This window comes from Coregonus clupeaformis, unplaced genomic scaffold, assembly GCF_020615455.1.
Source record: "Coregonus clupeaformis isolate EN_2021a unplaced genomic scaffold, ASM2061545v1 scaf0521, whole genome shotgun sequence".
Taxonomy (NCBI): Eukaryota; Metazoa; Chordata; class Actinopteri; order Salmoniformes; family Salmonidae; genus Coregonus; species Coregonus clupeaformis.
Window position 1 is genome coordinate 293,925 of NW_025533976.1, and position 27,020 is coordinate 320,944.

Consider the following 27,020-nt stretch of genomic DNA (forward strand, 5'->3'; position numbering starts at 1 on the left):
AACACCTCGTAAAACAAAATATTGTTATTTTCAAACCAATAATACAATAAAGCACCTCTAATTCAGTGTTTTTGTTAAATACTTTTCTGTTGATGATATTGGACTCTTGGAAAGTGCTTGACAAAACATAACAGTAGTGTGAAGACACAATCACAGTACTTGTAGTGGCATTTAATACATGTTTTTCCTTATTTTTAACGTTTATGAAAATGTAGTGATATGTTATGCAGCTTTAACAGTTGTATTCCAGTATGATACTGGTGATAATTCATTCAATTTCAACTTGTTACAAATAAGTCCACAACCATATCATAAACACTGTTGTTGGCACTGGGCCTGAGTAGATACTATATCCAGGTACTTTAAACCAATCTATTTTCTGAATATCATTGTAACATTGTCTGCATCATGTTGGCATACAGTCACATCCCCTGAGAACCACAGATAGCTGTGTGGGTAACTAAGGCTTTACTAAAGGCACTATCCAACTCCACTATCTGACAGCTATTATGCACCAGTTAATGGCAACTTGTGTTGTGTTCGATAGGCTTTAGACAGGAGCAAACCCTTTTGGTTCCCTTTTGTTCTCAACCAGGCTCCCGTCTTACCCTTCTTACTTGGGTATACACTCACTGGTCAGTTTATAAGGTACACCGCCCAGTTCATGAAAATGGATCACTCCTACAGACAGTGAGTCTCGTGGCCGAGGCTTGCTATATAAAGCAGGCAGATGGGCATCGAGGCATTCAGTTACTGTTTGGTTAAACGTTAGAATGGGCAACGAGTGACCTAAGCGACTTTGAGCGTGGTATGATCGTCGGTGCCTGGCTCGCCGGATCCAGTATCTCAAACGTCCGCCCTCCTGAGCTTTTCACACACAACGGTGTCTAGGGTTTACTGAGAAGGGTACGACAAACAAAAAACATCCAGTCAGCGGCAGTCCTGTGGACGAAAACAGCTCGTTGATGAGAGAGGTCGAAGGAGAATTGCAAGAATCGTGCAAGCTAACAGGCGGGCCACAAACGGACAAATAACGGCGCAGTACAACAGTGGTGTGCAGAACGGCATCTTGGAACGCACAACTCGTCGATCCTTGTCACGGATGGGCAATTGCAGCAGATGACCACACCGGGTTCCACTCCTATTAGCTAAATACAAGAAGCGGCTCCAGTGGGCATGTCATCACCAACAATGGACAATTGAGGACTGGAAAAACATTGCCTGGTCTGCTGAATCCCAGTTCATGTTGCGTCATGCTCATGGCAGAGTCAGGACTTGGCGTAAGCAACATGAGTCCATGGACCCATCCTGCCTGGTACAGGCTGGTGTAGGTGGTGTACTGGTGTGGGGAATGTTTTTCCTGGCACACATTGAGTCCCTTGATACCAATTGAGCAACAAAGGTTTCCGACACCTTATAGAATCCATGCCCCGAAGATTTTGGGTTGTTCTGGAGGTATAGGGGGGCCCGAGCCGGTACTAGATGTGTACCTAATAAACTGTCCAGTGAGTGATGACTTCAAGGAACCTAGGCCTACCCTCTCAATATATAGGCACCTGAAGACCGGAACAGAAATGTGCCCGCATTGCTTCAAGGGCCCGGTCTTGTAGTTGTCTTTTGGCTAAATGCCTTAGGCTAGCCCTTCCTCCTTGTCACCTTAGTGTTTTATGTACTGTATTTCTTTGGAAGGCTGACACGGTCCTCCCAACAGTTATTTTGCTCCTGAGACAGGTTTTCCCTTTGTTTTTCCAAGACGCTCACAAGATTCTTGCATTATCATATTTGTGCTACATGTCCTTTCCAGCAAATAAACTATCAGAGCAGATTAAACCGATTTAGGAAGACCATTTGCATCCTCTTGCATCATTCCTTTTCAGTTCCCTCTTATTGTGAGAAATTCTTGAATCTCTACAGCCATCCCCTTGTCAATCGACTCCTTGAGTCCTACACCAAACCTGACACCCGACTAATCTTTTCACTTTTTTCTGTCCTTGTGGGGCTTGCGGTTTTGCTCACTGGCTGAAACGTTCCGTGTCGCAAGCAGGACCTGTCCATCATTGCCAAATTGGAGGGTGTAGTCAGTGGCAGGCAAGGGTCTTCCTTGCTCATCCCGCAGACGGGAAAAAACCTCCTGGTACAGACTACTGAGCCGCTGCTTCATTTCCCGGACAGAGCGAAGGTTCTCTGCCTTTTCCTTCAACAGGCGGGCCTTGTGGCGGCATAATCCTTCAACTCCCTCCTCGAGCCCAAACAGGACATCAAGCTTGCGTCGGCGGCAGTTCTGAGCGGCCATCTTGTTTTTGCCCCGCCTGCGAATGTCGCGGATCAGGTTGAGCTGGGCCTCACTGAGACGATGCTTGGTCAGAAGTTCGTTGAACTCCTCCACGGGCAGGTTGACGATGAGATCGTTGGAAAAGGGGATCTTCATGGTGCGAGCCCGGCGCTCATCACGGCCCCAAAGCTTATTGGAAATGTCATGCTCATAGGGTTTGCTGTAACGCGACTTTGGTAGCTTGAGGGATTTTCCCTGCGTGGGAGAGTTGGCCCTAGGCTGGTTGTAGGTATGGTCGTGGCCCACTTTTTCCAGCCAAGGGAGGTTGTTGAAACGCCCAGGCTTCTGGTAGCTTGTGCTGCACATCTTGCCGACTTCTGGGGAGTAGCCTCCCACAGCACCTTCCTCTCGCTCCACAATATCCTCCATGTCAGAGCTGTAGCCCACAGCCCCTTCGTCAGAAAACACAGAAGAGTCAGATGATGAAGAGGACGAAGAAGATGAATAGGATGCCTCCGAACCGCTAGGGGATGCAGGGCTGTGGCTGAAGTTCAGAGAAAGTCCAGAGTCAGAGTCTAGCTCCTCCTCAAGTTGGGAGGCCTGTGTTGCGTTGTAGCCTTCCTCCAGAGCCAGGTCCAGGAAGCTAATCTCATCCAGCAAGGCATCATCCAAGAGGGAGCCGAGTGGGTTAGGCAGGACTGGTTCCTCCAGAAAGAGACTTGACTGAATGGAAGGCATGTGGTTGCCAACTGTGCCATTGAGTGCCAAAGGAAGGGTGGTATCTGTCAGGTCAGATGGGCCAAAGGTCAAGTTAAGGTCAAAGTCAGGTCCGCTGGAGGACTGACTAAGCAGGGATGGCTGGAGTGTGGCCTCCAGGGGAACACTTCCCCCGAAGCTGGGATTGAAGGGGTAACTATCTTGGCTGCTTCCGGGCAGGATTGCCTGATGAAGGCTGACATCCTGGTGAACGGGGTCCATCAAGCTGGAACTCTGAATAGATCCAGATTGCATTACATCTCTGTCAAGGTCCATATCCTTCCAAAATAATACAAGAAGTTGGATTGCTCTCAGGACAAGGGTAGTTCAAAGTTTATACACATTTTGACATATTTAAATAAATAATGATTTTGTGATGTGGATAAAATCAGAAACCACTTAGGACTTACTTCTGGCTCCATGATGGCGAGAATATCATGCCACTGCTGCTCCAAGTCCAGAGAGGGATCCTCATGGGACAGCAGGGGGGACAGAAGAAGCTCTCGGACAGGGGTTGGGTCCTCGCCGCTGGTTTCCCTCAGATCTATGCCAACTGGGTCTGACAGCTAAAAACAGAAACATCACAATGGTCATTCAATGGTCAACAAACCTATCAATGGTCATCTTTTACCCTAGTACCATCAAATAAAACAACTGTACTGTACCTCTATCTCCTCTCCAAAAGGGAAGGTGTCTTCCAAGAGCCGTAGACATTCCTGGAAGGACATTGAGGACTGAGCTTCCAAGCTAGCAAACTGATGGAGAAGAGAACAGGAGTGAGCAGAGAGCTACCTGGATGTTCTGGATGGTGACAATGGTTCCTTTCTTCTGAGCTGAACTGACACAGATGGTGGAGATGATTAGGCTTTTACAGAACATGATATGGCAAGAGGGTAAAACTAAACAGTTGGAACAGCGTGGCTTTATCTGAATCATTTTGTAGTGTGGTATCAAATGTTCATTTCATTTCACTATATTGTATTTCTCCTTAGGTCAAGGAAACTCATGCTCCAGCTACACACCACTGAGGAGTGCAAATGCCTTTGTAATGATATGTGGCTGCCCCTGTTCCCAAAATTAGGTATAGCGGATTAGCAAGACTTTCAGGTCTCTTCTAACCCATAGGAGTGCAAGAGATTGGGGTTAGAAACTGCCATATAAAAGGGCAGGTTTCTGGGTTAGGTTCTTATTTTACACACTTGGGAAGGCTGCTTCCTATCTCCACCTCATCTACACCAAACACCCTATCCCGCTTCACGACGCACAGCCAGGATAGAAAACCCATATTTGTTTTCAAGCAAACGGAGTGTTACTCTTAACCAAAGTGCACGTGTCAGGGCCTCACTCGGTCTCTCAGCTGAGGGGGCAAGTTTCCAATGTTTGGAGAAAGCAGCTCCTATTCCATCTTGAATGCCAGTCTTGCCATGTCTAACATTTCAGCATGTGCGTTTATAACATAATTGAACCAGGATGTCGAAGAACAAGTCCAAGTGTACAGGTATGTATGACATATGGACATTTATAAGCCTCAGGACGGAGTCCCACCTGATCAGATAAATCCTGTGCAAGTTCTCTATTCGCACGGTCGTAAGAGCGTCCACCATCCCTCCAGATTTCTCTCCAGGTGTCCCCCACCAGCTCCTCCTCCTCTCCCTCCTCAGACCTCTGATGGCGTCCATGATAAGAGTGATCCTGCCAAAGCGTATCTGTATCCTGTGAACACACAATAATAATTGAAATGTTAGGTGTAACAATGTTATCTACACCTCTTTATTAAGCATAATAACAATTAAATTATCCCTACATTTTACATTTTAGTCATTTAGCAGACGCTCTTATCCAGAGCGACTTATAGTTTGTGAGTGCATACATTTTCATCCTGGACCCCCGTGGGAAACGAACCCACAACCCTGGCATTGCAAGCGCCATGCTCTACCAACTGAGCTACACAATGCCCTATGTATCCTTGTATGTTTGATTTAAGTTCTCGCTGTACTATTATTAGATAGGACAAAAGGAGTAAGGGGATTGCAGCCACTGCGTTCTATCTACTATTGTTTATTTTTCCATACAGGCCAATACATTAGTAGACATTGCATACAAACAGTGAGATGGCTATGAATAGACTTAACCTTTTCCTTAAGTTGGAGCTTAGAGATACCAACTGCTCCAGTTGTGTCCCTAAACCAGTTCTAAATTTGCAGCTGATCCTCTCGCCCTCCACTGAAAGGGACTATCGGAGTTCGGGATGTTGCCCTTTGTAATGCCCCGATTCTAACCTTACAGTACAGCGACCTGAGTGAAACTGACTAACTAACCGTCTTTGGCCTCTCCTTGGCTGTTTACACTTTGACTGTTTGGAACATTCTGAACTTGTGACCCCTTGAACAGTATTTGACAACATGTTTGACCTCTGACCAGGGGTTGGAAACGAAATTATATACTACACATTAGGAATATTTTGGTAACATGTTGCGCATAGAATTAAAAAAGTATTGTCAGACATTATTCATTCTAATCAGACAGATTTTTTACATGGAAAATATATTGGAGATAATATAAGGCAAGTACTGGAAACAATAGAACACTATGAAAAATCTGGGAAACCAGGCCTGCTATTCATAGCAGACTTCGAAAAGGCATTTGATAAAGTACGACTGGGGTTTATATATAAATGCCTGGAGCATTTCAATTTTGGAGAATCTCTTGTAAAATGGGTTAAAATCATGTACAGTAACCCTAGGTGTAAAATAGTAAATAATGGCTATTTCTCAGAAAGTTTTAAACTGTCAACAGGAGTGAAACAAGGTTGTCCACTATCGGCATATCTATTTATTATGGCCATTGAGATGTTAGCTATTAAAATCAGATCCAATAATAATATCAAGGGATTAGAAATCCAGGGCTTAAAAACAAAGGTGTCATTGTACACTGATGATTAATGTTTTCTTTTAAATCCACAACTTGAATCCCTCCACAGCCTCATAGAAGATCTAGATACATTTTCTAACCTCTCTGGATTACAACCAAATTATGATAAATGTACTATATTACGTATTAGATCCCAAAAAAAAATTACATTGCCATGTAGTTTACCAATAAAATGGTCTGATGGTGATGTGGATATACTCGGAATACATATCCCAAATGAAATAAATGATCTCACTCCAATAAATGTTAATAGAAAGTTAGCAAAAATAGATAAGATTTTGCTACCATGGAAAGGTAAATACAGTGGGGGGAAAAAGTATTTAGTCAGCCACCAATTGTGCAAGTTCTCCCACTTAAAAAGATGAGAGAGGCCTGTAATTTTCATAATATGTACACGTCAACTATGACAGACAAATTTAGAAAAAAATATCCAGAAAATCACATTGTATGATTTTTTATGAATTTATTTGCAAATTATGGTGGAAAATAAGTATTTGGTCACCTACAAACAAGCAAGATTTCTGGCTCTCACAGACCTGTAACTTCTTCTTTAAGAGGCTCCTCTGTCCTCCACTCGTTACCTGTATTAATGGCACCTGTTTGAACTTGTTATCAGTATAAAAGACACCTGTCCACAACCTCAGTCACACTCCAAACTCCACTATGGCCAAGACCAAAGAGCTGTCAAAGGACACCAGAAACAAAATTGTAGACCTGCACCAGGCTGGGAAGACTGAATCTGCAATAGGTAAGCAGCTTGGTTTGAAGAAATCAACTGTGGGAGCAATTATTAGGAAATGGAAGACATACAAGACCACTGATAATCTCCCTCGATCTGGGGCTCCACGCAAGATCTCACCCTGTGGGGTCAAAATGACCACAAGAATGGTGAGCAAAAATCCCAGAACCACACGGGGGGACCTAGTGAATGACCTGCAGAGAGCTGGGACCAAAGTACCAAAGCCTACCATCAGTAACACACTACGCCGCCAGGGACTCAAATCCTGCAGTGCCAGACGTGTCCCCCTGCTTAAGCCAGTAAATGTCCAGGCCCGTCTGAAGTTTGCTAGAGTGCATTAGAGGATTGGGAGAATGTCATATGGTCAGATGAAACCAAAATAGAACTTTTTGGTAAAAACTCAACTCGTCGTGTTTGGAGGACAAAGAATGCTGAGTTGCATCCAAAGAACACCATACCTACTGTGAAGCATGGGAGTGGAAACATCATGCTTTGGGGCTGTTTTTCTGCAAAGGGACCAGGATGACTGATCCGTGTAAAGGAAAGAATGAATGGGGCCATGTATTGTGAGATTTTGAGTGAAAACCTCCTTCCATCAGCAAGGGCATTGAAGATGAAACGTGGCTGGGTCTTTCAGCATGACAATGATCCCAAACACACCGCCCGGGCAACGAAGGAGTGGCTTCGTAAGAAGCATTTCAAGGTCCTGGAGTGGCCAAGCCAGTCTCCAGATCTCAACCCCCATAGAAAATCTTTGGAGGGAGTTGAAAGTCCGTGTTGCCCAGCGACAGCCCCAAAACATAACTGCTCTAGAGGAGATCTGCATGGAGGAATGGGCCAAAATACCAACAACAGTGTGTGAAAACCTTGTGAAGACTTACAGAAAACGTTTGACCTGTGTCATTGCCAACAAAGGGTATATAACAAAGTATTGAGAAACTTTTGTTATTGACCAAATACTTTTTTCCACCATAATTTGCAAATAAATTCATTAAAAATCCTACAATGTGATTTTCTGGATTTTTTTAAGTGGGAGAACTTGCACAATTGGTGGCTGACTAAATACTTTTTTTCCCCACTGTACCTGTCAATTTGTGGAAAAATCATCCTGATTAACTCTTTAGTATTATCCCAGTTTCCCTATTTGCTTATGGCCTTGCCTACGCCTAGCGAATAGTTTTTTTAATTATATGAGAAAAAAATATTCAATTTTATTTGGAACGGCAAGCCAGACAACATTAAACGGGCCTATTTATATAATGAATATGAATTCGGAGGACAGAAATTATTAAATATTAAAGCATTAGACCTATCACTAAAAGCTTCAGTCATACAAAAGTTATACTTAAATCCGAACTGGTTCTCTAGAAAATTAGTAAGATTGTCTCACCCAATGTTCAAGAATGGCCTTTTTCCCTTTATTCAGATTACAACCTCTCACTTTCAGTTATTTGAAAAGGAAATCATCTCCCAAATATCACTATTTCTAAAACAAGCCATAGAAAGTTGGTTCCAATTTCAATTTCAATTTACATCATTTAGCAGACGCTCTTAAATTTAATCCTCCAGAAACAACAGAACAAATAATGCAACAAATATTGTGGTGAAACTCAAATATACTAATTGATAAAAAAAACTTTTTTTTTGACAAAATGTTTAAAAAAGGTATAATCTTCATAAATGATATCATCGGTAGGACTGGTGGAGTTATGTCTCACATGCAGTTAACAAAAACATATGGAAATGTCTGCTCTACACCAAAATTACAAACAAATAATTGCAGCATTACCGCAAAAATGGAAGAGGAAAGTGGAAGGGGGAAAAAGTAAGCTTGTCTGTCGGCCTTGCATTCAAGAACATAATTGGTTAAAGAAAACTGTGATAAATAAAAAAGTATACCAGTTTCATTTAAGGACCAAAGGATTGACAGCCGTTCCATATAGATTGCAAAATAGTTGGGAAGAGATTTTTGACGTACCGATCCCATGGCATAGTGTTTATGAACTGATACGCAAAACGACGCCGGATTCAAAACGTATAATTTTTCTATTTAAATTATTACATACAATTCTTGCTACCAATAGAATGTTATTTATATGGGGGATACAATCTTCCCAGCTCTGCAGATTTTGCAGCGAAGAGACAGAATCATTAGATCATTTGTTTTGGTACTGTCCATTTGTAGCTTGTTTTTGGACACAGGTCCAGGAATGGCTAAAGGATTGCAATATTTACCTGGAGCTAACCCTGCAGATAGCATTGCTGGGTGATCTGAAAAGTCATAGTCAATCGATCAATAATATAAGAATTATTTTAGCAAAAATGTTTATTTTCAATTTACAATCTGTAGAAACAATGTTTGTAAAACATCACAGTACAGTTGAAAAATATATGGCAAATAGAAATCCAATATGGATGGTGTTAAGAGATAGATGGGTGGTGTTGAATTGAGTTGAAGGATGGGACTAATAACAACTGACAACAACAAGATAACTAATGTAAAGCATACTGTGTCCATAATAAGTATATATTGAGAGCTTTTGTAAAAGAGCACAGTTAGAAAGATATGGCATATAGAAGCAAACTGGATGGAAATCATGAAAATGATCGGAGAGGTTGAGGGTAGAGGAAGTTCAGGAGTAAAACCAAACAAAATATGATTATTGTAAAATTGACAGTGTCCATAAAATGTATATAGTACAATGAGGGGAAAAAAGTATTTGATCCCCTGCTGATTTTGTACGTTTGCCCACTGACAAAGACATGATCAAGAGTGTGCTACTAATCTCAGCTCGTTACCTGTGTAAAAGACACCTGGGAGCCAGAAATTTTTCTGATTGAGAGGGGGTCAAATACTTATTTCCGTCATTAAGATGAAAATCAATTTATAACATTTTTGACGTGTTTTTCTGGATTTTATTTTATTTTATTCTGTCTCTCAATGTTCAAATAAACCTATCATTAAAATTATAGACTGATCATTTCTTTGTCAGTGGGCAAACGTACAAAATAAGCAGGGGATCAAATACTTTTTTCCCTCACTGTATGTATAAGCTGGAAGTAGAGGCCTAAGCATTGTTGTTCACTAGTTTACTCCAATTAGGGAAGGGGTGGTGGGGTTGGAAAGTAATAAAGTATAGTGGGGAGAACAAGTATTTGATACACTGCCGATTTTGCAGGTTTTCCTACTTACAAAGCATGTAGAGGTCTGTAATTTTTATCTTAGGTACACTTCAACTGTGAGAGACGGAATCTAAAAAATCCAGAAAATCACATTGTATGATTTTTAAGTAATTAATTTGCATTTTATTGCATGACATAAGTATTTGATACATCAGAAAAGCAGAACTTAATATTTGGTACAGAAACCTTTGTTTGCAATTACAGAGGTCATACGTTTCCTGTAGGTCTTAACCGCAGCAGGGATTTTGGCCCACTCCTCCATACAGACCTTCTCCAGATCCTTCAGGTTTCGGGGCTGTCGCTGGGCAATACGGACTTTCAGCTCCCTCCAAAGATTTTCTATTGGGTTCAGGTCTGGAGACTGGCTAGGCCACTCCAGGACCTTGAGATGCTTCTTACGGAGCCACTCCTTAGTTGCCCTGGCTGTGTGTTTAGGGTCGTTGTCATGCTGGAAGACCCAGCCACGACCCATCTTCAATGCTCTTACTATGTACAGTTGAAGTCGGAAGTTTACATACACCTTAGCCAAATACATTTCAACTCAGTTTTTCACAAGTTCTGACATTTAATCCTAGTAAAAATTCCCTGTCTTAGGTCAGTCAGGATCACCACTTTATTTTAAGAATGTGAAATGTCAGAATAATAGTAGAGAGAATTATTTATTTAAGCTTTTATTTCTTTCATCACATTCCTAGTGGGTCAGAAGTTTACATACACTCAATTAGTATTTGGTAGCATTGCCTTTAAATTGTTTAACTTGGGTCAAACATTTCGGGTAGCCTTCCACAAGCTTCCCACAATAAGTTGGGTGAATTTTGGCCCATTCATCATGAGAGAGCTGGTGTAACTGAGTCAGGTTTGTAGGCCTCCTTGCTCACACACGATTCTTCAGTTCTGCCCACTATTTTCTATAGGATTGAGGTCAGGGCTTTGTGATGGCCACTCCAATACCTTGACTTTGTTGTACTTAAGCCATTTTGCCACAACTTTGGAAGGATGCTTGGGGTCATTGTCCATTTGGAAGACCCATTTGCGACCAAGCTTTAACTTCCTGACTGATGTCTTGAGATGTTGCTTCAATATATCCACATAATTTTCCTTCCTCATGATGCCATCTATTTTGTGAAGTGCACCAGTCCCTCCTGCAGCAAAGCACCCCCACAGCATGATGCTGCCACCCCCATGCTTCACGGTTGGGTTGGTGGATTTTTGTTTCATCAGACCAGAGGACATTTCTCCCAAAAGTACGATCTTTGTCCCCATGTGCAGTTGCAAACCATAGTCTGGCTTTTTTATGTCGGTTTTGGAGCAGTGGCTTCTTCCTTGCTGAGCAGCCTTTCAGGTTATGTCGATATAGGACTCATTTTACTGTGGATATAGGTACTTTTGTACCTGTTTCCTCCAGCATCTTCACAAGGTCCTTTGCTGTTGTTCTGGGATTGATTTGCACTTTTCGCACCAAAGTACGTTCATCTGTAGGAGACAGAACGCATCTCCTTCCTGAGCGGTATGACGGCTGCGTGGTCCATGGTGTTTATACTTGCGTACTATTGTTTGTACAGATGAACGTGGTACCTTCAGGCGTTTGGAAATTGCTCCCAAGGATGAACCAGACTTGTGGAGGTCTACAAAAAAAATTCTGAGGTCTTAGCTGCTTTCTTTTGATTTTCCCATAATGTCAAGCAAAGAGGCGCTGAGTTTGAAGGTAGGCCTTGAAATACATCCACAGGTACACCTCCAATTGACTCAAATGATGTCAATTAGCCTATCAGAAGCTTCTAAAGCCATGACATCATTTTCTGGAATTTTCCAAGCTGTTTAAAGGCACAGTCAACTTAGTGTATGTGAACTTCTGACCCACTGGAATTGTGATACAGTGAATTATAAATGAAATAATCTGTCTGTAAACAATTGTTGGAAAAATTACTTGTGTCATGCACAAAGTAGATGTCCTAACCGACTTGCCAAAACTATAGTTTGTTAACAATACATTTGTGGAGTGGTTGAAAAACTACTTTTAATGACTCCAACCTAAGTGTATGTAAACTTCCGACTTCAACTGTATGTTGTGGGGGGAAAAAAGTATTTAGTCAGCCACCAATTGTACAAGTTCTCCCACTTAAAAAGATGAGAGAGGCCTGTAATTTTCATCATAGGTACACGTCAACTATGACAGACAAAATGAGGAAAAAAAATCCAGAAAATCACATTGTAGGATATTTCATGAATTTATTTGCAAATTATGTTGGAAAATAAGTACTTGGTCAATAACAAAAGTTTCTCAATACTTTGTTATATACCCTTTGTTGGCAATGACACAGGTCAAACGTTTTCTGTAAGTCTTCACAAGGTTTTCACACACTGTTGCTGGTATTTTGGCCCATTCCTCCATGCAGATCTCCTCTAGAGCAGTGATGTTTTGGGGCTGTCGCTGGGCAACACAGACTTTCAACTCCCTCCAAAGATTTTCTATGGGGTTGAGATCTGGAGACTGGCTAGGCCACCCAGGACCTTGAAATGCTTCTTACGAAGCCACTCCTTCTTTGCCCGGGCGGTGTGTTTGGGATCATTGTCATGCTGAAAGACCCAGCCACGTTTCATCTTCAATGCCCTTGCTGATGGAAGGAGGTTTTCACTCAAAATCTCACGATACATGGCCCCATTCATTCTTTCCTTTACACGGATCAGTCGTCCTGGTCCCTTTGCAGAAAAAACAGCCCCAAAGCATGATGTTTCCACCCCCATGCTTCACAGTAGGTATGGTGTTCTTTGGATGCAACTCAGCATTCTTTGTCCTCCAAACACGACGAGTTGAGTTTTTACCAAAAAGTTCTATTTTGGTTTCATCTGACCATATGACATTCTCCCAATCCTCTTCTGGATCATCCAAATGCACTCTAGCAAACTTCAGACGGGCCTGGACATGTACTGGCTTAAGCAGGGGGACACGTCTGGCACTGCAGGATTTGAGTCCCTGGCGACGTAGTGTGTTACTGATGGTAGGCTTTGTTACTTTGGTCCCAGCTCTCTGCAGGTCATTCACTAGGTCACCCTGTGTGGTTCTGGGATTTTTGCTCACCGTTCTTGTGATCATTTTGACCCCACGGGGTGAGATCTTGCGTGGAGCCCCAGATCAAGGGAGATTATCAGTGGTCTTGTATGTCTTCCATTTCCTAATAATTGCTCCCACAGTTGATTTCTTCAAACCAAGCTGCTTACCTATTGCAGATTAAATCTTCCCAGCCTGGTGCAGGTCTACAATTTTGTTTCTGGTGTCCTTTGACAGCTCTTTGGTCTTGGCCATAGTGGAGTTTGGAGTGTGACTGAGGTTGTGGACAGGTGTCTTTTATACTGATAACAAGTTCAAACAGGTGCCAGTAATACAGGTAACGAGTGGAGGACAGAGGAGCCTTTTTTAAGAAGAAGTTACAGGTCTGTGAGAGCCAGAAATCTTGCTTGTTTGTAGGTGACCAAATACTTATTTTCCACCATCATTTGCAAATAAATTCATAAAAAATCCTACAATGTGATTTTCTGGATTTTTTTTCCTCAATTTGTCTGTCATAGTTGAAGTGTACCTATGATGAAAATTACAGGCCTCTCTCATCTTTTTAAGTGGGAGAACTTGCACAATTGGTGGCTGACTAAATACATTTTTCCCCCACTGTATGTGTGTATATATACAGTGCCCTCCACAATTATTGGCACCCCTGTTTAAGATGTGGTCGAGGACTTCCAAAAATTCTCCTTTTTTTTTTAAACAACATAGAACCCAAATGCAAAAAAAGAGAAAAATCCAACCTTTTATTTAAGTACATTACTTTGGTGTAAAAAAAATAAATCACACATTTAGAAAAAAAAAAACTTGAAATCATGTGTCCCACAATTATTGGCACCCCTGATGTTAATACTTTGTACAACCCCCTTTTGCCAACAAGACAGCACTTAATCTCCTCCTATAACATTTCACAAGATTGGAGAACACAGAGAGAGGGATCTTTGACCATTCTTCTTTGCACAATCTTTCTAGATCATCCAGTGTCCTGGGTCCTCTCTTATGCACTCTCCTCTTTAGCTCGCCCCACAGGTTTTCGATTGGGTTGAGGTCTGGGGACTGAGATGGCCATGGGAGGACCTTGAGTTTGTGACTGCTGAACCATTTTTGTGTAGATTTTGCCACATGTTTTGGATCATTATCCTGCTGAAAGACCCAATGACGACCCATATTCAGCTTTCTGGCAGAGGCCATCAGGTTTTTATTTAAAATGTCCTGGTAGTTCAAAGCGTTCATAATGCCATGCACCCTAACAAGGTTCCCAGGGCCTTTGGAAGAGAAACAGGCCCACAGCATCACAGATCCTCCACCATACTTCACGGTGGGCATGAGGTGCTTTTCGGCATACTCATCTTTTGTTTTACGCCAGACCCACTTAGAGTGTGTGTTGCCAAAAAGCTCAATCTTAGTCTCATCTGACCAAAGCACACGATCCCAGTTGAAGTCCCAGTGCCGCTTAGCAAACTCCAGACGTTTACGTTTGTGAGTGTTAGTGAGAAAAGGCTTTTTCCTTGCATGCCTCCCAAACAGCTTGTTGGCATGTAGAGAGCGTCTGATGGTTGTTTTGGAGACTTTGTGACCCCAAGATGCCACTCTTTGATGCAATTCTGTGACAGTGAGCTTAGGACTTTTTTTTACTTCTCTTACCATCCTCCTCACTGTGCGTTGTAGCAAGATAAACTTGGGACCTCTTCCAGCCTTGTTTGTCACTGTTCCAGTTGTTTTAAACTTCTTAATGATTCCTCTGACTGTAGATACGGGCAAGTTAAGGCGAGTGGCTATTTTCTTGTAGCCATTGCCTGACTTATGAAGGTCGACACAAATCTGCCTTACTTGAATGGTGTGTTTTCCATGTCTTTGCCATGTTGACAAATGGGTAAGAGAATTAGGCCTCTGTGTCACGTCATATTTATACCCCAGGGAAACAGGAAGTCATGAATTACTAATTAAAAGTTCCTAGATACCCTGACCAACTTTAGCAACTACAGAAAAATTTATTTAAAAAAAAAAATCAATTAAAATTTTCAGCGGAATTGTTAGGGGTGCCAATAATTGTGGGACACATGATTTCAAGTTATTTTTTTTCTAAATGTGTGATTTTTTTTTAACCACCAAAGTAATGTACTTAAATAAAAGGTTGGATTTTTCAATTTTTTTGCATTTGGGTTCTATGTTGTTTAAAAAAAAAGGAGAATTTTTGGAAGTCCTCGACCACATCTTAAACAGGGGTGCCAATAATAGTGGAGGGCACTGATATATATATATATATATATATATATATATATTTGCGAGAAGAAAAAAAACATATGGGGGATTGGAAGTGATGCAGACAATTACATTGATGGAAGTTACAATCTATCTGCAATATTAAAGCTGATCTACCCCCTAAAAAAAACATAATAACAAAGATAAATAAAAAAAATAATAATATTTTGGTAACAGAAAATAACATTATTAACCGGTTCTCAAGGTTAGAAAATAACGGTTCTGTTCCGGAAGACTAGAGATCACTTTTGTTCCTGGTTCTGTTTCCCTGCTACTCTGGCATCACTCTCATGGGTTTGGATCAATGTGTACCTAAATGTGTTTTCCTCAAGCATAAGCACAACATGAGAAGTGTTAGGTAAGGGGGATGTGAGGTCAAAGGCAGCAGCTCTGGACAGATTTGGGCAGTGGATGGGGTCCATAGGGCTATGTGTAGAGGGCTCTGGGTATAGGGCTATACATATACCTGCTCCTGTCTGAAGAGGTGATCTACTACTAGCCTAAGCTAGTAAACAAGCGTTGCGAAATCAAAGGTGTGAATGTGTGCCAGAATGATGCCACCTCGTGTTACAAAACAAACAAGCTGTGGTCACAGGGCCAATATTCTGAGTGAAACATACCTACAAAGCTATTTGAGCTCTGAGTCCAAGTTTCCAAGACAAACATCTGGGGTCACAGCAGAGCTGGCGGGTCAAGACGTTGTCAGTTTGCCACCTTCCACAATATTGACATGTCACAATATTACTGCCCTGAGAGGCTCAGACAAATGAGCCTGGCAGCACTTCAGTGTTTCATTGAGCAAGTCAAGGTAATAGAGCAGAGATGAGTTGTAATAGAACTGAATAACAAGTCTAGGAAGTTAAGACAAATTATAGCACATGGCCTTAGGAGAGGTCCTTGACCCCTCTCTCTGTATGAATGCACAGAGAGAGGGGAGGGCAAAGGGTTCACTGAGCAGTATCCCAGAGGAAGCTTTGTTGACCTTTCTCCTCAAACATAATACTGTAGGACTGGTGATGTCTGGCACTTTAGACATGTCCAGCCTGGTGATTGTCTGGCACCCTGTAGCAATAGCAACACCTATAAGAGGGGGAGATGTGGTGGCATGCCCCAGACCCAGACAGAACCACACATTGCTGCCATAATATGATGCAGCTGGAGTTAAAAAATACAGCCCAGCTGTCTCTGTGCGGTTGCTGCTTCCCTGATGAGTTAGTCTGGGTGAAGGTCGTTATCAGGGACGATTAGTTCCTTGGAGGGAACTAAGAGTATCAGTATGTCTGAATCGTTACATCATGATTGCAGCACCTAACTTGGTCTCAGATGCTCAGTTCAATATCACTTACTAGAATCTTGTTTGACCCAGAAATCATAACCATCTATGGAGGAAGAGCACTGTGTTCCAAAACAAAATATTTGTCAACAGGACTATATCCATGGGGGGTTGGTGGGAAAACATGAGGCATGTACATTTTACACTGAGTACCAGTTAGCAATGCCAAAAAACATGCCCTCCTGTCCAGAAATAGCCAACAGGGCTACACATCCAGTCTGAACTGCATACTTGGTCAACTGTAACAGTGGACAGGCCAAATAACACCACTTTCTTTGCCCTGAGAGTGGCAGCTGATTTGGGAGGCTAAAATTAAAGCATCCGGTGTCTGTGGATGTCTGCAGTCACTGTGGCCCAAAAGACCAGAGGCCAGGAGATGGCAATGACACACAGAGGACTAAAACAAAACAACCCCCATACTTTTCCCAATCCAAAACAATCCCATTATGGAGTGTTGGAGAGTCCAGTGTAGGGTGCATACTCAGGCATGTTGCCAAGCAGATATATATTTAGACCCTACAGTGGCTGAAAACTCCCTACACTCCCAAAGTGACTAATATTGTACCTCAGTGCTAAATGAAAGTGATTTGATAGGATTTGGAAATTCCCCTTCAAAGTCTAGGTTAGTGCAGAAAAATCTGTCCCCCGTGTTTGCAATATTTTAGGTATCTTCAGATAAGTTTATTTCCATAGTAAAATCAAGTATTATTGTGATTGCAATTCTAAATATGATTGGTGTCCAAATACAATTAGCCTACACGGAATGTGTGTACTTATGATGACTATGCCAGCCAGTTTATTCCTACACCAAATCAGCTAGGCTGCGATGGGCGTGGATAGCTGTATGTATGGGGCAAGACTGAACAGCCAGTGGCTAAAGTGGGACACATTTCCAGTCACACACCCCTCTCTGGCCTCCTTTCCCCTGACACGGAGCAGCCTGGGCCCGGTCAGCGCGCCCCTCACAGTTAGTGGAACATATCAACAAGCAGCTCTCCCTCAGCTGTTGAAAAACAAGGGGAAGTCCAGCCAAGCTTTTGGCATGCTGCTGCACTAACTCCCCGTGATTCTGTCATTCAATGCCCCACACTGTTGCTCAATTAGTGTTTCGGCTGCCAAAACACAAGCTCGAACAAAAGTGAGCACCTGCTAAAACATAATGATGGGGTTGTGACTTGGGTTAATTGTAATTTCTTACAATTACTCAAATGTAACTGTTGCAATACAGTTGGATATCCACACTTATCAAAAATAGACTGGATAAAACAACACTGTTGATATTTGTCCTGTCTTTAAAGTGATTTATGTCTTGTTTTCAAGTTCAGCAAGACCTCAGAGAGTAAACATTGACTACTAATGTCCTAAATGATTTGCCTCGTCATATTGGATATTATACTTCTGCTATTGAAATCTGAAGAGGTCAGCCCACCAAACACCATGCTTAATATACAATCCCCTTAACTTTTTTACTAGAATAAAACAAATGTTATAACAGGAAAAATATTTTACTTTAAGGCCTTTCCACACTGTTCGTCGGATTCAGTATTTTATGATTATTACCAAATCAAAATCTTTATCAACCTGGCATGATTGTATGATTTGCTTCAGTTTTGTCGTCACATTCTGCGATTGGCTTGAGAGGTTACGTCAGCTGACGTAGGCTAGGCCAACTGCAGCAGTGTATTTGATCTGCGCATGTGCCAGCACCAGCAGTGCACGCCTCCTTCTACGCTTATGCACGAGTGAAGTGAGTTCGGTAAAACTGAAAGTATGAGTCTATTAATTGTTTTCACATACAACCTTTATATGTCAGAATCAAATATGCTACCCAAAAATAACATGGTCACCGTGGTAAAAACGTTTATTTTGACTTGTGATTTTGTGCATTTATCAAAATCCCATTAGGTAGCCTGATTTCTGATGTCGTGTAAAGATTATTAGAGAAATCATTCTTCTTGCAAAGCATGTAAATGTTTAAGTCGAACTATTATATTAATCTGACTATTCAATCATGTTATTGTGTGTATACTCAGTGTTCTATTGGTCAGTCACTGGGATGGGCTCGTAACACCAGCCACACAACACGATAAAGCAGGGGTGTCAAACGTCCGGCCCGCGGGCCGGATCAGGCCCGCAAACGGGTTTAATCCGGCCCGCGAGATGATTTTGTAAAGTATAAAAATGCGCTGCAATTTTTCAATAAAATAAACTGCTGTTCCAATTGCGTCCACTGGATGGCGCAATAGCAATTGTGTTAAGCAAGCAAACTGTTTATACCGGGGCAGAGCAAGTAGGTCAAGTCTGTGTTTACTCACAGCCGAGACATCAGTGACGCTGCAGTGAAAGCTAGCTACCTCATTGCTAATGAAATCGCAGTGGCTTCAAAACCATTTAGTGAGGGTGAATTTGTAAAAACATGCATGATGAAGGCAGCTGAGATTGTGTGCCCTGAAAAGCGGCAGGCTTTTGCAAATATCAGCCTGACAAGAAACACAGTTGCAGACAGGATTTCCGATCTTTCAGTGGATTTGGACAGCCAGTTGAACCAAAAAGTAAAGTCATTTATTGCGTTTTCGGTTGCAATTGATGAAAGCACGGACATTACAGATGTTGCACAACTGGCCATTTTCATCCGCGGAGTTGATGACACATTGACCGTCACCGAGGAGTTCGTGGAGTTGGTGCCGATGACAGATACAACGACAGCAGCTGATATTTTTACCGCACTCGTCGGCGCGCTAGACAGGGTCGGAGTGGACTGGTCCCGCGCTGTCAGCCTGGCTACAGATGGTGCGCCCTCAATGATCGGGGAAAAAGCAGGCGTTGTGACAAAGTTCAGAGAGAAAGTGCAATCTGCAAATGGAGGACGTGATTTTTTGACTTTTCACTGTATTTTGCACCAGGAGGCTTTGTGTTGCAAGTCATTAAAGATGGATAACGTCATGAAGGTGGTCATCCAAACTGTTAATTTCATCCGATCCAGAAGCCTGAATCACCGTCAGTTTGACAGCCTTCTCAGAGAGAAAGACCACATCTATGGCCTGCCATACCACACTGAGGTAAGATGGTTAAGCCGAGGTGCTGAGGCGTTTCTTTGATTTACGAGAAGAAATTGAACAGTGTTAGAATTCCATTCCGCAGAATGGATGCAGGACCTTGCATTTATGGTGGATGTTACAGAGCACCTGAATAACTTGAACAAACAGCTGCAAGGGCGCAACAAAGTTGTCACGCAGTATTATGACAGCATACGTTCTTTCAAGTTGAAGCTGTCATTGTGGGAGACGCAAACTTGCCGGTGGTGATGCAGCTCACTTCCCCTGTCTGAAAAATGTGTGCGCGACCCAACATGTGGCAGACATGAAGCGGTTCAAAGATAAAATAACGGGACTGTTACGGGAGTTTGAGCAACGCTTTCAGATTTTTGGTGAACTGGAGAAAGACTTCAACGTTTTTTGCTCGCCATTCACCGTGAATCCCTCTGATCTGCCCGTCAGCATCCAACTTGAAATAATAGACTTGCAGTGTGACTCGGATTTGAAGGGCAAATTTGCCGCAGCTGGCTTGGACACATTTAATCAGAATCTCTTGCCAGGTTACCCCAACTTGACAGCCCTCGCTGCAAAACTGTTGTGCATGTTTGGAACCACATATCTTTGTGAGCAAGTTTTCTCTGTAATGAGCATAAATAAAACAAAGCTGCGCTCAAGGCTCACGCACAAGCACTTGAATCACATCCTGAAGTTGGCTGCCACTCAGGATGTGACGCCTGATATTGATGCGCTGGTGAAAGCTAAAAGATGCCAGGTATCAGGAGTCAAATAAACTATGCAACCCCACTTAAAGTGCTACATGAGACACCCTGATATAGTTCTGTCTGTGATCTGTGATATACTTCTGTGAATCACTGAGGCATTGTGTGTTTGTGTGTTCTTTGTCCTCAGAACTTTCAAATAACTTGAGGTGTTTTATGATTGATAGTGATGTTGTGCTTTTGGACACACTGTCCTCAGGCTCCAGCTTTATGTTTATATGTTTTTATGTTGATGTGCTATTGTTTTTAATTGATTTTATTTTATTTGTATATTTAACCTATTCTTGACTCGGTGGTTCTTGCACTTGTTTGGGGAACAGGATTTCATTCTTTTTATCTACATTTCTGCCTGAGAAATGACCCCCTGATATAGTTCTGTGATCTGTGAAACAGTTCTGTTAATTACTGAGGCATTGTGTGTTTGTGTTCTTTTTCTTTAGAATTTTCAAATAAACTTGACGTGTTTTATGATTAATAGTGATGTTGTGCTTGTACTATTTTGGACACACTGTCCTCAGGCTCCAGCTTTATGTTGTATGTTGATCGTATTAAAACAAAGAAAACAATCTGAAGTTGTTGTTTTTAAGTTATATATACCATGATTTTTCCGGTCCGGCCCACTTGGGAATAGATTTTCCTCCATGTGGCCCCTGAGCTAAAATGAGTTTGACACCCCTGCGATAAAGGCTCAACACTTTGTCAGAGCCTACAACCAAACATTGTGGTACTTCATCTGCAGACCTTACACACAACAACCGGATGTTCCGGTTTTCAGGGGAAATGGAAAGAGAGCGTGTGACGCGACTTTAGCTTTTGGACGTTAACAAGGCGCCACTCCACCTTAACTCCTCCACATTTACTAGATTGGTTGAACAGTGCAGAATGGAACCTCCCCCAACATTTTTTTCCCTTCTCGTCAAGAGCAGTATGTAGGGGATGTAATTTCAGGCATGTCTTTTACGCCTGCTAAGTTATGTTAGTCACACTGAATGAGCCAAGACATCTGACAATCGTTTACGACCTAAGAATATGCACAATTGTGCATATTGTGGCATAAGACGGCTAAAATCGTACAGTCTGTGTGGGCCATTAGGATTAATTATCAGTCACTTATTCTGAAAAGTAACCTACACTTATTCTTGACTTGCAATCTTAGATGCATTCCATAATGTTGTAAATTAAGGGAGTTATAAATAGTAAATATATTGCCTTGTGTGCATTGCAATCTCTTAGCTATGCAGGTTTGAAATTAACAGCATGATACAGCAAATACAACCAGGAAACTTTCGCTTGCTTGAATCCGAGGAGGGTGGGAATCGCCACTGTGTTTACTGAAAGGCTGTTCTCATACAAGGGTGTTCTTCTCTCCCAGTTAAGCCTCCTTTTATAGAGTGATCTCAGCCTCCGGTAAGTCCTGCCTTTGATCCCTAATGATATATTACAGGCGTTTAATTTGCCTACTGTAAGTCAACAGTTTGATAGGTGCCTAATTGAACCCACTTCTCCAGTGGCAGAGTCTTGGACTGATTTGCAGTAATGTAGTTTACACTATTTCACATGTGATATTGTGTATATTCTAAGGATGGAATTCATTTGTTTCAGGCACTGCATTGTATTTGAACATTCCATCAGCTCTGAATCAGCCAATTATCTTGAACACCACTCTACGCTGCCACTGCTCCTACTGACAGAGTGTAGAAGAGTGCACCATAGTTTACCTCTTCATAGAGATCCTCATCCTTATCCTCCTCCTCCTCCTCATCGCTTCTTCTTAGAAGGGGTGCCATGGTGTCCAGACTGTCCTCTCTGATCGGCCCGTAACCCGACTCCGGCGACCCCGCCCCCACGCTTGACCTCATGACCGACCCCACCTGGTCACCCGCATGATCCTCCAACCCACCTGCCCCTCCCTCCAGGGGGGCTGGCTGACTAGGAGCCCCCACCACCAGGGCATCAGGCTCGTGCCGCACCAACCAGGTTTCTAGCTCCGAGCTGGGCACCCAGAGGCGGTCTAGGGAGCGGACCCAGCCCAGGAGCCTCCGGGCTGTGAAGAAGCCGTCCAAGTCCACACTCTTGGGGTGGAGGTCCTGGCCGTCCAGCTGGTTGGGGAGGTTGTGGAACTGTGTCTGGGTGAGGGCCGAGGTGGGGCCCAGGATCATCTCGTGCCAGGGGGGCAGGGAAGGGCCCACATCTACTCTGACCCCAACCAGGCTGAGCAGGATGGCTACCTGGATCAAGCCTTCTGTGAAATATTTCTTCAGACACACCATGTCTTGTCTTCAGAGTTTACAGGGTGAGTGCAAGTAATGAGGGGAAAGGGAATGGAGATGTGGTGGGTGGCAAAATACCAAGTGTCAGCCTCCGAAGACTTATTGTCTGTTGATGGGTTATCTATAGCTTCAAGTCAATGTCATAAAGAGGGAAAATAAAGCTATTTTAGATACACCAAAATAGACACTATGGTGAAATAAAAAAGTTACGTATCCAAAAATCCTCTCCTCTTCACTCTTCCAAATATCGTTAAATTCTATATAGACAAACACAACATGAAATAATAAAGTTAGATAATACAATTAATTGATGAGTTATTTCAAAAGAATATCAAATTGAAAATATAAATAAAAAGTAGTAAATCCAAGGTAATTGATGTAACAGCAGAGGAAGAGGCTGCTGAATTCCACACCATGCTATAACATCAGGGCCGGTTCCAGGCATAAGCTACATAAGCAGTCGCTTAGGTCCTACGGCTGCTAGGGGGCCCACCACCATTTTTTTGAATATTCAGTTCCAGTCAAAAGTTTGGACACAACTACTGATTCAAAAGTGTTTCTTTATTTTTACTATTTTCTACAATGTAGAATAACAGTGAAGACATCAAAACTATGAAATAACATATATGGAATCATGTAGTAACCAAAAAAGTGTTAAACAAATTATTCAAATAGCCTTGATGACAGCTTTGCACACTCTTGGCATTCTCTCAACCAGCTTCATGAGGAATTATTTTCCAACAGTCTTGAATGAGTTCCCACATATGCTGAGCACTTGTTGGCTGCTTTTCCTTCACCCTGCGGTCCAACTCATCCCAAACCATCTCAATTGGGTTGAGGTCGGGTGATTGTGGAGGCCAGGTCATCTGATGCAGCACTCCATCACTCTCCTTCTTGGTCAAATAGCCCTTACACAGCCTGGAGGTGTGTTTTGGGTCATTATCCTGTTGAAAAACAAATGATAGTGGGACTAAGTGCAAACCAGATGGGATGGCGTATCGCTACAGAATGCTGTGGTAGCCATGCTGATTAAGTGTGCCTTGAATTATAAATAAATCACAGACAGTGTCACCAGCAAAGCACCCCCACACCATCACACCTCCTCCTCCATGTTTCACGGTGGGAAATGTGGACTCATCAGACCAAAGGACAGATTTCCACCGGTCTAATGTTGATTGCTCATGTTTCTTGGCCCAAGCAAGTCTCTTCTTATTATTGGTGTCCTTTAGTAGTGGTTTCTTTGCAGCAATTCGACCATGAAGGCCTGATTCACGCAGTCTTCTCTGAAAAGTTGATGTTGAGATGTATCTGTTACTTGAACTCTGTGAAGCATTTATTTGGGCTTCAATCTGAGGTGCTGTTAACTCTAATGAACTTATCCTCTGCAGCAGAGGTAACTCTGGGTCTTCCTTTCCTGTGGCGGTCCTCATGAGAGCCAGGTTCATCATAGCGCTTGAAGGTTTTTGCGACTGCACTTGAAGAAACGTTCACAGTTCTTGATATGTTCTGGATTGACTGACCTTCATGTCTTAAAGTCATGATGGACTGTCGTTTCTCTTTGCTTATTTGAGCTGTTCTTGCCATAATATGGACTTGGTCTTTTACCTAATAGGGCTATCACTCCTACCTTGTCACAACACAACTGATTGTCTCAAACGCATTAAGAAGGAAAGAAATTCCATAAATTAACTTTTAACAAGGCACACCTGTTAATTGAAATGCATTCCAGGTGACTACCTCATGAAGCTGGTTGAGAGAATGCCAAGAGTGTGCAAAGCTGTTATCAAGGCAAAGGGTGGCTACTTTGAAGAATTTCAAAAATAAAATATATTTTACATTACATTTTAGTCATTTAGCAGACGCTCTTATCCAGAGCGACTTACAGGAGCAATTAGGGTTAAGTGCCTTGCTTAAGGGCACATCGACAGATTTTTCACCTAGTCGGCTCGGGGATTAGAACCAGCGACCTTTCGGTTACTGGCACAACGCTCTTACCCACTAAGCTACCTGCCGCCCCATTTTGATTTGTTTAACACTTTTTTGGTTACTACATGATTCCATATGTGTTATTTCATAGTGTTGATGTCTTCACTATTATTCTACAATGTAGAAAATAGTAAAAAATAAAGAAAAACCCTTGAATGAGTAGGTGTGTCCAACATTTGACTGGTACTGTATATTATTATCATTATTATTATTTTTTTTTATGTGAACTCAGTTGGGGTCTCAACTTGACAGTAACAATAGTAGAATACACCAGGTGCAATTTCAAAATGTGATTGTGCATCAGCAATTTTCTCGTACAGTTGAAGTCGGAAGATTACATACACTTAGGTTGGAGTCATTAAAAGTTGTTTTTCAACCACTCCACAAATGTATTGTTAACAAACTATAGTCTTGGCAAGTCGGTTAGGACATCTACTTTGTGCATGACACAAGTAATTTTTCCAACAATTGTTTACAGACAGATTATTTCATTTATAATTCACTGTATCACAATTCCAGTGGGTCAGAAGTTTACATACACTAAGTTGACTGTGCCTTTAAACAGCTTGGCAAATTCCAGAAAATGATGTCATGGCTTTAGAAGCTTCTGATAGGCTAATTTATATAATTTGAGTCAATTGGAGGTGTACCTGTGGATGTATTTCAAGGCCTACCTTCAAACTCAGTGCCTCTTTGCTTGACATGATGGGAAAATCAAAATAAATCAGACAAGACCTCAGAAAAACAATTGTAGACCTCCAAGTCTGGTTCATCCTTGGGAGCAATTTCCAAACGCCTGAAGGTACCACGTTCATCTGTACAAACAATAGTACGCAAGTATAAACACCATGGGACCACGCAGCCGTCATACCGCTCAGGAAGGAGACGCGTTCTGTCTCCTAGAGATGAATGTACTTTGGTGCGAAAAGTGCAAATCAATCCCAGAACAACAGCAAAGGACCTTGTGAAGATGCTGGAGGAAACAGGTACAAAATAATCTATATCCACAGTAAAACGAGTCCTATATCGACATAGCCTGAAAGGCCGCTCAGCAAGGAAGAAGCCACTGCTCCAAAACCGCCATAAAAAAGCCAGACTATGGTTTGCAACTGCACATGGGGACAAAGATCGTACTTTTTGGAGAAATGTCCTCTGGTCTGAACTGTTTGGCCATAATGACCATTGTTGTGTTTGAAGGAAAAAGGGGGTGGCTTGCAAGCCGAAGAACACCATCCCAACCGTGAAGCACAGGGGTGGCAGCATCATGCTGTGGGGTTGAGTGGCGCAGTGGTCTAAGGCACTGCATCGCAGTGCTAACTGTGCCACTAGAGATCCTGGTTCGAATCCAGGCTCTGTCGCAGCTGGCCGCGACCGGGAGACTCATGGGAGGTGCACAATTGGCCCGGCGTCGTCCAGGGTAGGGGAGGGAATGGCCGGCAGGGATGTAGCTCAGTTGATAGAGCATGGCGTTTGCAACGCCAGGGTTGTGGGTTCGATTCCCACGGGGGGCCAGTATAAAAAAATATGTATTCACTAACTGTAAGTCGCTCTGGATAAGAGCGTCGACTAAAATGTAAAATGTAATGTAAATGTTGCTTTGCTGCAGGAGGGACTGGTGCACTTCACAAAATAGATGGCATCATGAGGAAGGAAAATTATGTGGATATATTGAAGCAACATCTCAAGACATCAGTCAGGAAGTTAAAGCTTGGTCGCAAATGGGTCTTCCAAATGGACAATGATCCCAAGCATACTTCCAAAGTTGTGGCAAAATGGCTTAAGGACAACAAAGTCAAGGTATTGGAGTGGTCATCACAAAGCCCTGACCTCAATCCTATAGAAAATTTGTGGGCAGAACTGAAAAATCGTGTGCGAGCAAGGAGGCCTACAAACCTGACTCAGTTACACCAGGTCTGTCAGGAAGAATGGGCCAAAATTCACCCAACTTATTGTGGGAAGCTTGTGGAAGGCTACCCGAAATGTTTGACCCAAGTTAAACAATTTAAAGGCAATGCTACCAAACACCCAATTAGTATATGTAAACTTCTGACCCACTGGGAATGTGATGAAAGAAATAAAAGCTGAAATAAATCATTCTCGCTACTATTATTCTGACATTTCACATTCTTAAAATAAAGTGGGGATCCTAACTGACCTAAAACAGGGAATCTTTACTAGGATTAAATGTCAGGAATTGTGAAAAACTGAGTTGAAATGTATTTGGTTAAGGTGTATGTAAACTTCCGACTTCAACTGTATGTCAATGAAATGTTTTGAGCGAGGTGGGGGACCCCCCAACCAAATCTTAGGGCTCCCAAACGGCTAAAACCGGCCCTCCATAAGATTTTTTTTTACACTTAAGAGTATCACCCATTTTGAATTTTGAAACGTTCCCCCTAAAGATAACAAATAGGGC

The 27,020-nt window shown here is 42.4% G+C and overlaps 1 protein-coding gene across 2 annotated transcripts; it reads right to left on the reverse strand.

The window, feature by feature from the left end:
* Positions 1-1,865: 1,865 nt before the first annotated feature.
* LOC121569677 (endoplasmic reticulum membrane sensor NFE2L1) lies at positions 1,866-22,875 on the reverse strand (the record flags this gene model as incomplete). Of its 2 annotated transcripts, none has more annotated exon segments than XM_045215803.1 (5): positions 1,866-3,262; positions 3,439-3,594; positions 3,694-3,783; positions 4,574-4,741; positions 22,067-22,875. In XM_045215803.1, coding segments are annotated over 5 exon segments (2,253 nt in total). In that variant the 3' UTR covers positions 1,866-1,975.
* Positions 22,876-27,020: the final 4,145 nt, after the last annotated feature.